Raw genomic sequence first — 16,926 nt, forward strand, 5'->3', positions numbered from 1 at the left:
CAGCCTGTGGAGAGCCCACACAGGAGCTGGCTCCAGGCAGGTGCTGTGGCCCATGGAGACGACCACAAGATGCAGCAGGTATATCTGAAGGACTGCAAGCCCATGGGAAGGACCCATGCTTGAGATATTCATGAAGGAGATTGGGGTAAAAAAGTGTGTAAGAAGGAAGGACCAGCAAAGAGAAACTGCAATCCCCACTCCCCATCTCCCTGACCTGGTCAGAGCAAGGTGGACATAGAGGAGTCAGAAACTAAGGAGTAAAGTTGAGCCTGGAGTTGAACAGGGGAAGGGTGGTTTTAGTTTTGTCTCCGCTGACAATTTGAAATAGAGTGAAAAGGTAAGAAACAAATTAAGTTAAAAGTGGAAATCATCTCCTATTCCTTATTTATTTCTTGTAGCGTAAAATGAAACTACTCAAACACCATGCAGTATTTTCCAACTTAAGTCTATTTCCAACAGAAAATGCTTCTGGATATTAGCCTTTATATATAGACCATATTTAGACTTCATATAGTCTCAAGTCAACTCTGTTTTGCCTGTGACAGTAATAGGCAAGAAATCTTTCTCTCTTTATCCTAAGCTATAAGATATTTTATCATGTTTTCTTCCTCTTGACCTGTTGAAGAGAATGAATGAAAGAGCATCTGGGTAGGCAACTTGCATCTAGCCAAGACCAAACCTCCTAAACCATGTATTTGTGATCAAAACCTAAATAATTAATACCACAGCTGTTTAACAACAAGAACAGAGAGGTGATCTTCCTGTGAGTCTCACTGAGGCATTTTTACATTGAGCTAATTTCTACTCAAAGAAATTACTAATTTCTCTTCTTCAGGTGGAAATCATCTCCTATTCCTTATTTATTTCTTGTAACGTAAAATGAAACTACTCAAACACCATGCAGTATTTTCCTACTTAAGTCTACTTCCAACAGAAAATGTTTCTGGATATTAGCCTTTATATATAGACCATATTTAGACTTCATATAGTCTCAAGCACAGTAGATGTTGGCATAGAGAATTGACAGATGTGTTGTGCCAGCTCCTGCTTCCTGTTCCTTCACTGAATATATCCATTGGATAGATTGCATATTACTGTATCAGTGTTGAAACTAAAGAGGAACTCTTCTCCAAATTAAAGCAGGTCATTAACATCCAAGTTAGAAGACACATTCTTCCTACTTCATTTTTATTTACCCTTACAGCAGCCCCCTGGTGTTGCTATGTGCCAACACAGAAACAGTAATATTTATAAAATATGTGAAAGGCTGTAAGGAAACACTAAGTAGCAAGAATAAAACCTACATGCCTAAAGGGAAGCATCAATAAACAAATCTAACGAAGCCAGTGGAGGGCAAAAAGAATGCAGAAGAGTTTTTAATGAGAAATTATTATCACATTCCCTTTCAGGGAATAGGGAGGTAGATAGTACTTTTTGTTATTGTTTTTTGTCACTTTACAGGCTTTTTATGTTTAACAAGATCACAGGTATCTTTCAAAATGTATCTAAGAACATTTTCTTCCTTAAATCATAGAACTGTTTATTTTTCAAGCAGCTCTAACTAAGCCTCGGATTTCAAGTGGAAGAACAACTACCTCCTGGCAGAAGAGGCCAGAGACTCAAGCCTAACAGATTGTTTCCTTCACTCTCAAGATATTCCACAGCAGGGCTAAGATTAACAGTGATGTTCCCAGACACAAGTGCAGTACTGTGTCCATTCATTATCTCACTACAGAGCAGCAAAAACAATGTGCTAGAGCCAAAACCCTTCTGTCTCATTTAGATTTTAAACAATTTCTAATACTGGCTTGAAGTGAATTAATATCCCCCATTCGCTTGCATATTTTCTGTTTGCATTTTGCATTCTGTTAATTAAATGAAACATTTCACATTGTACATTCTACTCACATTCACTCGTTTTTTTTACTTTTAGTATGGATAGTGACTTTGGGTGTACATACTTGTAAAAAGCCTGGTTCTCCACCCCACACTTCCAAAGATGCTTGCAGGCTGCTGGTGTAGAGGTATGGAATGACAGCACAGCCTTCTTCTACGCGGAAGGAAAAGAAATCAAATGAAAGCAGTGAAAATGTTGAATTCTCAAAGATAGGAATAGCTGTACCCAATGGCATCACCTTTAACCAGATAAACGGAAGACCAAGTTTTCCTGTGTAGCGTAAATCTGTGGTTCACCCACAGATGTACAATCCACCCATAGCTAATATTTAAACTGCCCAGCCAATTTTTTCAGAGACAAAAGGAGATGCTTTGAGGGGGCCTGGAACAGCCTATGTACAAGTGGCTTTTAAAATAACTGTATAACTGGTCAAAAACAAAGGAGGGAAGTCCCTGTGTTCAATATTCTACATCACACTGTTGCTGCCCTGCTTACCATCCGCCTCTCCCTCCTCCCTACCACTTGATATCCTACCATCAAAATTTTGCAACCACACAAGCAGTCCTGATACCTCTAACATTATTTCTTTCCTTCATTTTCTTTCCTCACCTCCATTCAAAACCTTAGACTATATCACTCTGACCTAGGGAAAGAACTGATTGTAACATGCTGTAGCCAAAAGCCTCTAGGATTTTAGTGACAAAAGTGCAGTGGTAGGACTCCTAACCATATGGGACAGACCTTTTCAGCTGACCAAGACTTGAGGACACAGCTGTGATTACCCAAAAATACCTCACATGGATCCTGGTATCAATGCTTACTTGACTTTCAGTCATATACAGACATCTTCTATATTTTAGAGTGGGTGGGTACAGCTTTAGCACTTTAAAATAAATTAAAGCCTGACTGCAAAGGCAACCAAAATCATGAACAATCCACATAGCACAGCATGAATATTAAGTGAGAAATGTCTCAACCCTTTGCAAATTAGACACTTTTTTCCAAAAGGGCAATATTCACATTCATTCATATTCTATATTTTAGTTACAATATGAAATACAATTATTGATTATTTAGAAGTTTGTTTAGTTAAAAAATAGGTTGTCCTATACAATCTTTATCAAATAGAGGAGTTCTGTAAAAATATTAAACCTAACCTCTTTCTGAGCTCCAAACACATAAAAAGTCTTCCCTTCAAATTTCAGTTTATAGACATCACACCTAGAAAGAGAAAAAATATTTAAATATAGGAAAAAAAGATAGATCTACAAGTAAGAAAAGTGACTAACATGCAAGTTTCCCTGATTACCAAAGTCAAGCAGGCTATCAAATGACAAAAGGCCTCAACAGGCCTTACAAGTTTTAGGATAAAATCATTTAATAGTCTAAATTTTTTAGAGTACATAAGCCCAGAGTATTTCTTTTGCATCCTTATCTACCTTCAGAGAATTAACTTTGTCTGCTGGAAAGTGAAGAGGAAATTAAAGGTAGACAGAAGATAATATTTGCACTGTGTTTATGACACAGTTTGTAATTCCTCTTACGTCTTAAAGTCTTACAATGTCTACTGTAATTAAATTGAGGGAAATATAAAGTTGTTTTATCTATATTTGTTTATGTGGGGCTTCATATCACACATGTGGGTAACTGACTATTACAGAACACAACAAGAAGAAAAAGAATATGTTTGACAGCACTTGTTATAGATGGGCCTTACAAGTTGCAAAAGCTATATCAAAATTTATTTTAATCAAAGTTGAGCTCTCAGTCTTCATATGGAATGACAGTGCACCATAAAAAGGCAATGTGATACCTCTGCTTAAATTTTAATGGAATTTTGTCATTACCAGAGTTAAAATGAGACACCACTGTTTTTCATAAACTTCCCTAAGGGTTTTGGATGTCAGAGTTGAAATAGGAATAATCTGGAGGCAAGGACAATGTATACCTGACATTTTATAACAAGTTTTCCTGTTACATGTGAAAAATGAAAATCATTCCGGTTGAGAAAGCTTTTACATTGAAAAGAAAATCTCAAATACAAATTTGGATTTTTATTGTGTAGTGCAAATTTCAGCAAAAATTAGTTACAGCTACTAGTGCTCAATTCTAGGCCTCTGAAACGGAAGAAGCAGTACATACTGTTCAGATAAATCTCACCAGACTGACCTTCCAAGATCTACTGTAACACTGAGACAGTTATTGGCTTCTCCTCTATCACTGCTTTTTTTTTTAATCTGGTTTATGTATTAGTGCACTTAATAAATATGCCTAGATTGCTAGGAGAACACATTATCCTCAAATAACAAGAAAAGCGAAATGCTGTGAGACGGGATGGTGGACACGTGCTTGGCAAGTACAACTCACTCCTCAGTGTGCCATAGACTGACATTAAAGTTGTATTTTCTTTATGCCAAAACCACAAACCACTGAAGTACTGTGACCACAGCTACCTGCAATAAACCCTAGGGAATCTACAGTGTAAATCCAGGATTGCAAATGGATGGCTTTTGACAGGCATGTCCCCAGAGCTCCATGGGGAACTCAACTGTACGGACAGGACTACACTGACTTTACACTTCCAAGGATTTCAGGTTATTTGACACTCAGGGAAGTTTCTAGAGATATGCAGCAAGCAGCCCAGCTTCACCTTTTTTTCACCTTCTGCCCATCTTGATCCCACAAGACAGGCTGAGAGCTCAGAGATGGAACAGTCACACCTAAGTAACTGATGTTGGCATGCATGTAGCAGCGGGGCTAAAATGAGATTATCAGTGTCTAAGCATAACTGATCACTCTGCACCACCCTGCTGAGGCTGTGGCCAGCTGCTCTTAACATCATCTGCAGGAGCTCAGTTTTACCTCTTCCTCAAATGTGGCTGACTGAGGCTAACCAGTTAAATGCAGGAATACAAAGAAAAAGCAAAACCAGGCAAACCAAGGACAATTGCATAAGTGCCCATTTCTTAAAAATAGATACTAAAAAAGTAAAAATTCAAAGGCATTTTCATGTCCTCCTCTGCTTACCAAATAAGTTCTTTTATAATTTTCAAATTGAGGATAATTAAATGAGGAAATTGCAATATTTCCAAGAGCCAAATAAAGATGAAGGTGGAATTGTAAATTATTCCAGACCTCTCTGCCAATATACCTCACTGGTGATTTACAGCATAGCTGAAAAATCAACTTACTCAGTTTTAGTATTTGTAAATTATGTTGACTAATGCACCCTGTGGCATAATTTTCATTGGGAGTTGAATGAGACCAAATTTGGTTTTGTCATTGTTGTTATCATTGTAGTTGTAGTTGTTGTTATCTAAAATCATTTAAAACAGAAGCACGATGGGGCAGGAGAAATAATATTCACATAGTTCTCCTTGGAGATAACAAATGCAGGTGAAGATGGTAGGAAGAGAAGACACAGGAGAAGACACGCTCATTTATTAAGATATTCTTACATCATATGCTTACCATTTTAATAAATGAATTCTTTTATTCCCCTGGAAAACTACAAATCCTGCAGCTGTGAATCCTAAAAATGTAGTTGTCCCGAATGAGTCCTTGAAAGAGAAAAAGAAACATAACTTTCTCCTCTGAGGTATTTCTTACTGATAGCATAAATTGTTACTCCATTCTAGATTACCCCTATTTTGTTTTCCGTTTCAAAACAAGTTTTGCCTTCAAATTTTACACTTCTAAAGAAAAGGACTGCTCTTGGCAATACAGGCCTCATTTATTTCTAGACATCTAAGTGTGTAACAGCATCTTATGCTTTGTTTCCAACTACCTGTAGCTGATGACAACAGGGACTCCTTAGGTAGACTTACCAAATTTATTGCAAACATATTTGTGTGTATGTCCCATTCTTAGCAGAAGGACTAACTACAAACCAGGGATTCATATCTGCTTCAACACTGATATTTTTTAATATTTCACAATATATTGTTCCTCTGCAAGCTGTGTTGGAAATACTGCTGACGTCAGACAGCATTTACTACTATAAGCTTCTGTTTTGTACTCAAGTACTCTTCAGTACAAACTAGAAGATATAGTGGTACTTGCCTTTCAAATAGAAAAGACAATTTTTAAAATTCAACTCCACAATAAAAGTTCTGGCTTATCATTTTTGATTAATGATTGAGATTAATTTTATATTAACTGGATTTTGTGTCCATCCCAAATTCTATACCTTCACCTTGCTAAAGGTAGTCAACTTTATTATGCTTTATGGTTCACCAACAAAGTAAAGGGGAACAAAAACAAGGATGGTTCTGGAGTGGCAGCCACAGCACCGGATGGAGCATGTCAAAAGGGGCCAGCAAAGAACCTTGCTTTGCAGTCACTGCCAGAAGATGGACAAATTTTCCTTAAGCATGGGTGATGAACCTGTGCTTGTCACCTACACTACAAGCCCTGCCACACAGGTAAAGAGAAAATCCTGAGCCAGTTATGCCTCTAAGTGCCAACCTAAGTCTCTGGGATGCCTTTTTAAAATCTGCAGTATAGTTTCAAATAAAGTTTACTACATCACTGACTTCACTGAGCTCTGAACCAGACCCTGTCTTTCACACAGGAGCACCATTCTTGACAAAGTATATACAAAATCTTATGCAGTTTTACATTATAGCCGACTGCTTAAGGGTGCTCACCACCAGAACAGCTAACTGAACTGTAACATCTGTCCCAGCAGATAATACCCTAGCTGCAGCAAAAGCAGCAGTTCAAACACAAAGCAAGTCACACTAAAGATAAACACTGCAGATTATGCAGATACAACCAAGTACTTAAAATGCAGACATGCGGGATAATCAGAACTGGTGATTAAGATCACCTTCTTACAGAGGACCATAAAACAACAAAGTGGAAAGTGGGAATGGGAAGTGGGTTCTCTTTGTACATTTGGCTTGCTGTTCTTCCTAAGATTTACATATTTTGGTGGTGTTTGAAAAACTGATCTGCCATGGATTATCAATTTGTTGCATATTCTTGTCAAAATAATGCTGAATACTGAAAACCTTGGCCAAAAAAAAAAAAAAAAAAAAAAAAAAAAAAAAAAAAAAATCAGTCCTGGAATTTTGCTTTAAATGCAAAGAAATTATGGACTGTAATCAGAGCTTATGTCATGACAGTCCACTAGATTCTCCTGTGATGTTCTTCTGTTGTTTCCCCTGGAGAGACCTTTCTCTTGACTGATGCACAAATGTTAAGCATAATATGTATTTCCAAGACTTAAGCATAATATGTATTTCCAAGACTTAAGCATAATACCTATTTCCAGGGCAGGTGTTTTACAAATTACTCTCTATTTGTGCCTGGATAAAAACCAGAGCTAAATCAATTCCATTACTGTTAGTAAAAAGAACATTTTATTAAAGGTTAATAAAAAGAACTGTTACCTTGCAAGGATGAGGATCAACACCATAAGTTTCCAAAGAATTTGCTTTAAGAAGCAAGTTAAATTCAGCAACAGCTGGGCTCTGACCTCTGAAATTACAAAAGAAAAAGGAGTTTTATATAAAAAGAAAAGTGGAAAAGACTTTTTGACTGGAGAGTTTAAATTCCTAAGGACAGAGGAAAGGAAAGGTTTTAGTGACATTCAAACTATTTCAACCATGTATTGTTTGTAATAAAAAGACAGAAAACTTTTCACATGTTCTCTTCTGCTGAATCATACAGTGCTTTTTCAGGTAAATTCTGATGTTTTTATAAATCCTGAGATAACAACAACTAACCAGAATTATCTAATATCCTGCAAGTATTTCTTGTCTTTTGATATACCCTCATGTCAGCCTGAGTATGAAATGAACCTCAGCATCTTTTTTCCACAAACTCTTGCTCCCTATCACATTCAAAAGGATTGTGCAGATTAACAAGCATTCCTTCCAGTGCAGGGTATAAACACAGCAATCATATTACACTGCCTACTCAGATGTATGCCTAATTATAGCAGTGCCTGCTACCAACATGATAGCTCAGAATCTGTCAGCATTTCCATTTATACACCCCTATTTTTAGGGGGTTTATAATCAACAGCAAATATACACTAAAGCCTGAAATGTGGCATGAAGACTTGAGATCTAGAGTAATCTTTACTTGATTTTTGGTAACTCCTGCCACTACAATAAGCTCTAACACAGATTTACAATGCCTATTTGAAAGTGAACTGTTTCAAGTATTATTTCATTTATGTACCTGTTTGACTAGAGTACATGATTCTGATAGATAATATGGTTTTATGATAATGAACAGTGCCTAGGACCTTTAGAAAGCCAGGCCTCATGAACACTTCTCATGCAAATGATAAAAAAAAAATTTAGAAAAGAGCCATAAACAAATTTTGAAGGAACATAGAAATAGTCATACTTTATTCTACCCCAAAATTTTTTTGTGAATCCAGCCTCACACTGTGACCAATTGTACATGGAAATCAACACTTAAAACTTCACACTTAAACACTTAAACAACACTTAAAACTGTGGATTGGTGTAGCCAATTTCCCAGTAATTTCCCTCTAAGCCTGTTATTCCCCATCAGGTAGAAACCAACAAGTATTGACATATGATATCCAGTATCTGGCCTAAAATTCAGTTCAACAATTAAAACGACATCTAGCATGCTTCTGGATATCAAATCCTATTTTGAACATAACAGGATGATGACCTGTGGCAATGTAAGTATCAATAACCTTTTCTGTTACACAGTTTTAAAATTACTCATTTTTACTTCACTGTTCATCCTCTCCTAGTCAACCCCATGATATTTCTTGGGCTTCTTCAGTATTGGCTGTGGACCTCTTTTGACACTACACAGCCTTCACTTTATTTCAGACCACATTTTTGTGGATGTTTTGCTTCTAAATTAAAAAAAAAAATTAGAGAAGAAGTGGACTTCTTTCTCTTTCCTACTTTGGTCTCTTTCTCACCATTTCCACCAAAAATTACAAATGTATATTTATATAGCTAATAATTAAGCAGAAAGCAGCAAGAAAGCAGCAAACAAAACAAAAATGCTTATTTTTCCAGTCAACTTTTTGGTAGGTCTACTAAGTTTTTTCTCCATTTTAAATACTAGTAAATCACAACTTTATGTGTCGTCACAACTGTAAGACCATAAATGACCCCTAAAAGAGCAACAAGTTCATTTCATGTACCAGTCGACTGCACTTGACAGAAGTAATTAACTAGTTTGACCTAAATTACTTAGAATAGTTATGTTGCATAGTAAAAAGCCAAACAGTTTGAGTGTTTATTGGGTATTAGGCCTTACAAAAATAAAGGATCATAAAATGTATTTTTTTTATCCACCTCTGTTTGCTGGTACAAGGGATAGTCAATCTTCTGGATTCAATGGATCAAAAAGTGACAAGTAATTTGTAACATTATTGTCTGGGGAGTTGGCATATTCAAATGGGGTAAAACATCTTAACTTGCTATTACTGTTAAAGAGACATTTAAAAAAAATATTATCAGGCTCCCCTATAGCCTCTGAAACTATGCTAATTTTGTGTGCATTAAGTGAAACAAGCTGCAGTACTTGGGGGAAAAAAAAGCAGAAGACATTGACAAATTTGATTTGATTACCAATTACAGGCTAATCAGATGGCTACAGTGCAAAGCCTTAAAAGAATATCACAAAGCACAAGAGTCAAGGACAATATCAAATGAAAAAATCTTCATTCATCTCTTATCAAAGGATTAATATTTAAGCCTTGATAATATGCTTTTTGTGTGTAACTTAGTAATGAAATTTTTCTTACTAAATAAAAATATAACTCTAGCAAATCCTATCAGCAAAGTCGACATTTTTTTTTACCAATCACTGATCTAACATTAGATATGCCTTTGATTTTCTTTGTTAAAAAGCCCTTAAGCTTTCTATGTCCAATAAACAGCCCTACATAAGAATTTATAGTGTACTCACTTACTGAAGTATTTCAACTATTGCCTCTTACAGTGGAAAGAAAGGGAATATTTAGGCAACACATCTTTGCTTTTTTGGAACCCAGTACTCTTTGGAAATTCATGTCTCTCAGTGCATTTACTGCTCTTGACCTTATTTTTCAGTATATATTCAGCATTAAGGGAAATATATATTCCCTTTCTATCTGTTCCAGGCACTACAGCACCCATCTGCAGCATACAAAGGTATTGAAGAGGACCAGCAAAAGAAACCACTACTCAGAAAAGTTTCTGCATACCATAAAAATGATAAAAAGTGGATTACTTGTGAAATTAGAGCTCCACAGCCATTAGCTACAAATTAATGATTCGACCTGGAAATCTATCAATCCAAAATTTCCTAATAAAATTTTAATGAAACAAATATTTCAACAGAACACTGGGAAGTATGCAACACACTGTTTTTAACTTGAGGCTCATGAGAAGTATGCACTAGAGGATGCAAAAGCTCTTTTTGCTCCCCACAGGGTCCCTAACTCTGAAGCACTTCAAAGGCAAGGAAGCTCAGCAGGGAGTAACTTCCAGGGTGTGTCACAGTGAAGGTCTTCTTGCTTCACTCGCTGCCAATACCAATTTGCTCCAGAATTTTCTCCCTTTCATACCTTTCCTTTGAAAAATGTATCTGTTACATACCAAAGTCATAAATCTCAGTAAAAGTTAAGGATGAAATAGCACAGGATTGAGCATTAATGCCTTTTAACAAAGACCATAGAGTAATAACAACAAAGAAAAAATATTTTCAATGTTATTCTCACCTTCTTGGTTCCTCAATGACATTAGTGAGGTCACTTGATTTGTCTTCCCTGATCCTCTTATTGACTTATGAAGTGATGTAAGATCGTACTATTAACAGACTAGTAATAATAACAATTACAGCCCACCCTTTTGCCTCATCTCTATGTCAAGCAAAGGTACTTGCTGCAGAATACAACAGCAATACTTTACTAGAGTATGTCCTATCTATGTTTGATTTCTGGACATTCATTGTTTGTAAGATGAATTAATGTCTTTCAATAAAATAATAAATAAATATGTACATAATGATCTGGTCTCTAGCGACATCATGCATTCCCCTCCATGCAAACCAGGGAAACCAGCCATAATGCTTTAAACAACACAGGCTCACTCTTTGCCCTGCCCTGCAACCATGGTCGTATTTCATCATGGTCTCAGGAGAGACAACAGTAACAACCTCAAGAAGAATGTCCTCCTATTAAATATTCTTGCTGTTATATCCCAGAGCTTGTAGAGGACATCCTTCGGCAGAACAGGGTTACCTGTGTTTCCTTTTAACATTAAGTAAATTTAGAACTCTGCATAAAAAATCAGTGCATTTAGCTACACTGTACACACAACTGCTTACCACATGAATAAGGTTTTGCTGCTGTGTCTTTAAAACATTTTGCATGTAGCTGAGACTCCAGCTTGACAAAATTATAGTGCTAATGGTCTTGATCAGCTTTTACTTTAATCTCAGAAGATTTTAGCACATAGTAGAGATGTTTTTAAACTAAGTCTGTTTGCTACTGTTTTTAGTCACAATAATGGTGCTACGTGGTGTTGAAATAAACCTGCTATGATTGCTAATGTTTCAGTTGTAGTGGAAAAATAGAACACCAGTGGTGATAATTTCAAAGAAAAGCACTAAATGAAGATACTGGTAAATGAAATTGCATTGTAGGCTGTTGTTCAGTTTATCAGAATAGTAAGGCCAGCCTCAGTACATTGCCCAAGCAGCAGTGCAGCTCCCCAGGAACTGCCCAGCCTGGCACTGAAGGCAGAGGAAAGCCTTTAAATGGGTCTGTATACAGAAAGAGACATTATCATCTAGGAAGTAAATGAATTGCTGAAAACTGCTGAAACATACTGAACTTAGAAAGCTGCAGAACAGTTAAATAACAATTTTAACTTTTACTGCAAAATTGTTTTTTCTCTCAGACAGATAGAATCTCAGTAAAACCCAAATAATCACTTTAAAACAATAATCAAACTCTTTTACTGAGTCTATTAAAGGCTTATGGGTTTAATTTTACAGCATGCATGCTGTGGTGATATGCGCCACTTACACAATTCCTTCTCCCAGAACATTTCTAATTATTTGTATGACTGCAGAGATCAGACTGAGATGGTGTCTCGGAAGTCTGTGTTCAGACATTTGTGTTTCATCTTTATTTCGTAAAGTGATGTAGTGACACAGACAGCTTTTAGTGTGTTCAAAGACAGAATACACTTACAGAAGAGATGCAGTTTTAATTTACCTATTATTAATTTAAAATGTATTCCCATGATACAGAGAAATCTACTAAGCTTTCTGGTTTCATTATCACAGTAGATTAAAATTTCTGGTTCAGACACACCTATTCCATAAAGCCTTCTCCAAATAGAGAAGAGGTGAGGAGGGAGGAGGGGGGCAGAGGAAATAGCTCCTTCCAGTTGATGAAGAAATCCATATATTGGAGAATTTCACACAGATATCTGAATATAACAGTGTGTTAAGTACGCAGAACCTGAATCCAAACCTCACCGTGAGACAGTCAACAACTAGCATGATAGAAACAATGACATTTTTAGATCATGATTATGACCACTCTTCCAGGGAATAAAAAGGTAAAAAAATTCAGTGTATGCACAAGTACACACACACAAGACAAATCTCTCCTAAAGCTAAAAAATTTTCAATGTTGCCATAAATTTTACGACCTTTTCAACTCAGATTATCCTTTCTACTGACTACTTCTTGGAATTATATAAAAAGAAAAATCCCATGTATTAATATATCTTTTCCGTTTTTCAAAAGAGAATGGCAAAGTCAGTTCTTTTGTCTGTGAAGTTCCTTTCTCTAGATTACTGCTTCACCCGCCTCTTCCATTAGATTCTTGCTCACATAAAGCTGTGCCTCACCGTAAATCTTCTGGAAATATTCTCTGTGCCATGCAAACACTAATCCAACAAAAGAATATCTCACTACTTTCTAGTTAGTCAATCCAGAATTACAAGAACAGTTCCTTGATTTGAATTGGTTTTAAGCACACTTCTGTTGGAAAAGTATGGTTCAGAAGAAAAAAGCTTTGAGGAAATTAGCACACACAGAATCCTTCAGGGAAAGGACTGGGTGACTACATTCCAACCATCTGTCTAATTCATGCAGATTACAACTGATACGAATTCTGGAGTGAAAACACTGGGAAAATGTAGCAGAATAGAATCAAATTATTCACCTATTACATCACACACAATGGTGTTTTAATACTTAGAGAATTAGTTATTTTTGAAGTAGCAGTGACAGTTGCCAACATACTGTCTGATACACAGCTCTAAACGCCTACATTGGGAAACTCTAAGGAAGGCAGTATGGGATAACAAAGCTGAAATGAAGAGGACATTGGACTCGGCCCTCCAAAGTCCTCAGTATATTTTTTAGCACTAGGAATTAAAAAGACTTTGGCCTGAGGCCTGGAAGGCACTTATCCCTGCAGTAGCCCAAGCTCTGCTCTTTTCCAGACATCCTCCTCAGCTCCACTTAAACCTCAACAAATCCTCGGTCCCCAGAAAAGTGGGGTCTGTCTCCTGTAATGTCACTTGCAAGTTTTGGAGCATACTGTCTGTTCTTTCAATTGAATTCCCTTCGTGTGTACGAGGCTGTTAGATACCAATGTGATTAGCGTAGTACCAGAAGCTAAATATAAAGTGTAGATGAGTCTGCCACCAGCATTACACATAAAACCACATAATATGTTCTTTTAATTGCAAGAAGCACTTAAATGAAATAAATCCACCTGATTCTGGACTTACTACATGGTAACTTAGTTTTAGTGCTTTTTGAGGTATTCAATGTATGCTGAATTTCAATGTACTCAGCATGAAAGAAGTTGCTTTAATCTAGAATGAAATTATAACAACACCCACAAAGAAAAGCATTTTCTAGCAACCGTTGCCAAGCCTTCTAGGACAGCCTCCCAGATTGTACTCAGTAACATTTGTAGTTATGTTTGCCAGTGGCTCCACTGACAGCTGCACAAGAGCTGGAGAGCCGCATCAGTGGGATATACTGTGCTCCTGCTGGCACCAGGGTAAAAGCCACATGGGAACTGATGGTATGGATAAGGGATCGCAGTAAGAGTCAAAGCAGCACAGGAAATTGAAAAATGCTTAAATCCTCACTGTGTAATTACAATGTAGATGATGAAGCAAAGGATAAAAATGTTATATGCCTTTCAAAACAAATTTAAGCAACACTTTTGATTTAGCTTGGATCAAAGACAAGCATTAATTTTCTACTCTGGTTTTCAAGAAAATACTCCCTTTAGCTTAACACTTTAAATGTGTTTTGAGATAGTTATTACCAGAATATGGCAGTGATTTCACATCCTCAGAGGAAACTTTTCCTTCTCCCAAAAGATGGTCTTTCACATATGACTTCTGCAAAGCATTTGGTACACAAAGTGGAGACAACAGCCAGTTCAGTAACACTCAAGTATCTTAAGCCTGCATCCACATTGGCCATCCAAGGGAATAATAAATAACTTGTATTTACTTATATGAGGTCAGCATTGAAAACAGGCATTCGGACAGGTCATGTAGCTTTATAAATTTTTTGAAAAAGTAAATATTTGTGTGAGGTTTTCAGATAAATCCAAGGCTTTTTACATAACACTTCTATAAATACATGGTGCAATATTTCATATAAGAACTAAAAATGGATTATTAGTTTTCAGATGGGATAAAAAAGTGCATGATTTTCAACCGGTGAGTTCTTAAAAAAAAAAGGAAAAAAAAAGAAAGAAAAAAAACAGAAGGAAAAACCCTACCAAAACATCAGTCCTACAAGTAGAAATTCCCTTGATAGGGACTTATGTCAATCTTTCCCTTAGAAATCTCTGTATTTTCAGGTGGCTAGCCTCTGGGAGCTCTGGCTCAAAAGTATCTTTCCAAAACTAGGGAACTTTATCAGAGTAAGAAACTCTGTTGAAGAACATGAGACCTGATATCAAGTTTATTAGAAGGTGTTTTTCTCTTCTGTCTTTTGTATTGTTCTGTACCTCCCCCTTTGTTAATAAGGGAAGAATAATTAATTAAAATTCACAAGATAATCACAACTCAACAAATCTGCTATGAATTTCTGTCTGTTACATTTATATTTTTGCAATTAAGTGCAACAGAAAGTCACATAATGGGTCATATTTTGTTAAAAACCTGTGAAGTTTTCATAGCCAAAACCAATAAGAAATAATGACAACATGTCATACATCTGCTTTAAGTAATAAAAAAGGCTTCTAAATAACACCCAATGAGTCACTAGGTCACTGGAAGCTGTCACAGTACCCTATTGCTGCTTCCCAGACACTCCCATCATACCTTCATGTTCCCTTCTAAATCTAAATTCTTCCCTCATTCTGTAGGACAGAAGAAAAGATGGGACCAATGAACAGGCCTTAAGGATGTTGACAAAGGATTCAGTGAAGAACTGGCCTCTTCCAAGCCCCCGGGCTTTGGTTATATGGGAGCCTACTGCTGGAGAGAGATGTCACGATCTTTGTTTACACATGTGAAGAAAACAAAGAATCAGACACAGAGCTGAAACTGAGAGGTAACAATTTTGAAGGCACATGAATGGCAGCTGGATTAAAAAGGCTCTCAGACTCATCTGTTCTCTCATGTTAAATGTCAGCTAACATGTCACTGGAGTATCTTGTAAGAAAAGGCCTGAGGAAACCTTTGCAGCACTTTTAAAAATATTAGTTGAGCAGCACAATATTAATTTTTATCAGAAAATTCAACTTGCTGAAGGATGCATTGAAGCAGATGTGCTAATCAATGCCATAGACAAGCCTGTTTTTCCTATCATTTTTTCCAGCTAGATATGTAAATCTGATCATCTAGCACTGGAACCCTCTCTATATAGTTCATGATATGTTGGATATGCTTTATTGATTTGTACTGCTAGAATAGACATACACAGATTAAATATCCAGAAAAAGGTAAAACTTGTGTGTGACTGGTGAATGTCTGATGTAACAAATGTTAGAGGATGATCAATTTTGGCAAGACAGAGCTACAGTGGGAAATTGCCAGATAGCAGCTACCCAGACAGCTCTGAAACTTTGTTCTCTGAAAATAGACAAATAGGTAAGGCACACCAGATGCTGACTTAAGCAAAGAAAACAGAAAAGAAAGATGGCAGTCCATGAGGGTTGCAAAGAGCTACAAGCCACTGAGCCTGAAATTCACAACACACAAACAGGTAAAATATGGAATAGAGAATTATGGAACATATAAATGGGATATATGAAGATAATTCTTCTATAAATTGTAGTTATGCCTCAAACACTTCCTGGGGATTTTCATAGGAACCAGCAGATCCACAAGCAAAAAAAATCAGCCTGACACCATCTGATTTCCAAAAGGCAATAATGAGTGGTATGCCTTAACAAGACTACTGAAGAAATTCAGGGATATCCTCGTGTGCTGGGCAACCACTGATGGCAGGAATTCAGGACTTGGAGAATCCCAGAGGGACCTGTGTGAAAGCTTATAACATTTACTGTCACAGGATCAGACAGATTACACCAACAGGAAAGCGGATTTAAAAGATTAACTAAAAAGTGTGTCTGGTTGTTCATAACAGAGGAACTAGATTATTACATTGACAAAGGATGTTCAGAATTACACATAAATGAAAAAGCAAACCAACACAGAAAAATACATCTCTCCCAGTGTTACGAAACATAAAACCCACCAGCACTGGCCTACCAGCCTTCCTTCTCTTCTTCTAAGTTTAAATAAAGCACTAGCCTGTTCTTGAAAGACTGAATTTATCAGACTTTTCAATTGCACCTTGTCTTAACTGATTAATATCTTGGTTTTTAAAGGTTGAATTTATCCTTTGGAAATCTGCAGACACTGCATGGAACAATACTAACAAGAAATTATTCTTCCTATTTTAAAATGCTGCTTCTATGGGTCTGTGTACAGTGCAGGCTGGACTGCTTTAAAAATGTTAGATATATGCCATTTAAAACATCATTTCACTGAAAGAAATGCAAAGAAATTTTATAGGTTTCAGGAAGGAAA

The 16,926-nt window shown here is 36.6% G+C and overlaps 1 protein-coding gene across 1 annotated transcript in view; it reads right to left on the minus strand.

Moving 5' to 3' along the window:
- Positions 1–16,926, minus strand: part of FRMD3 (FERM domain containing 3) — a gene marked incomplete at its 5' end in the record, with an annotated part of 135,237 nt that overhangs the window by 19,877 nt on the left and 98,434 nt on the right. Inside the window, 4 exons of the mRNA XM_082301922.1 lie at positions 1,962–2,050; positions 3,055–3,118; positions 5,369–5,457; positions 7,294–7,381. Of these exons, the coding sequence (XP_082158048.1) occupies positions 1,962–2,050; positions 3,055–3,118; positions 5,369–5,457; positions 7,294–7,381 (330 nt within the window). The remainder of the gene's footprint in view (positions 1–1,961; positions 2,051–3,054; positions 3,119–5,368; positions 5,458–7,293; positions 7,382–16,926) is intronic.

Source organism: Coloeus monedula (genome assembly GCF_965178545.1).
Source record: "Coloeus monedula genome assembly, chromosome: Z".
NCBI lineage: Eukaryota > Metazoa > Chordata > Aves > Passeriformes > Corvidae > Coloeus > Coloeus monedula.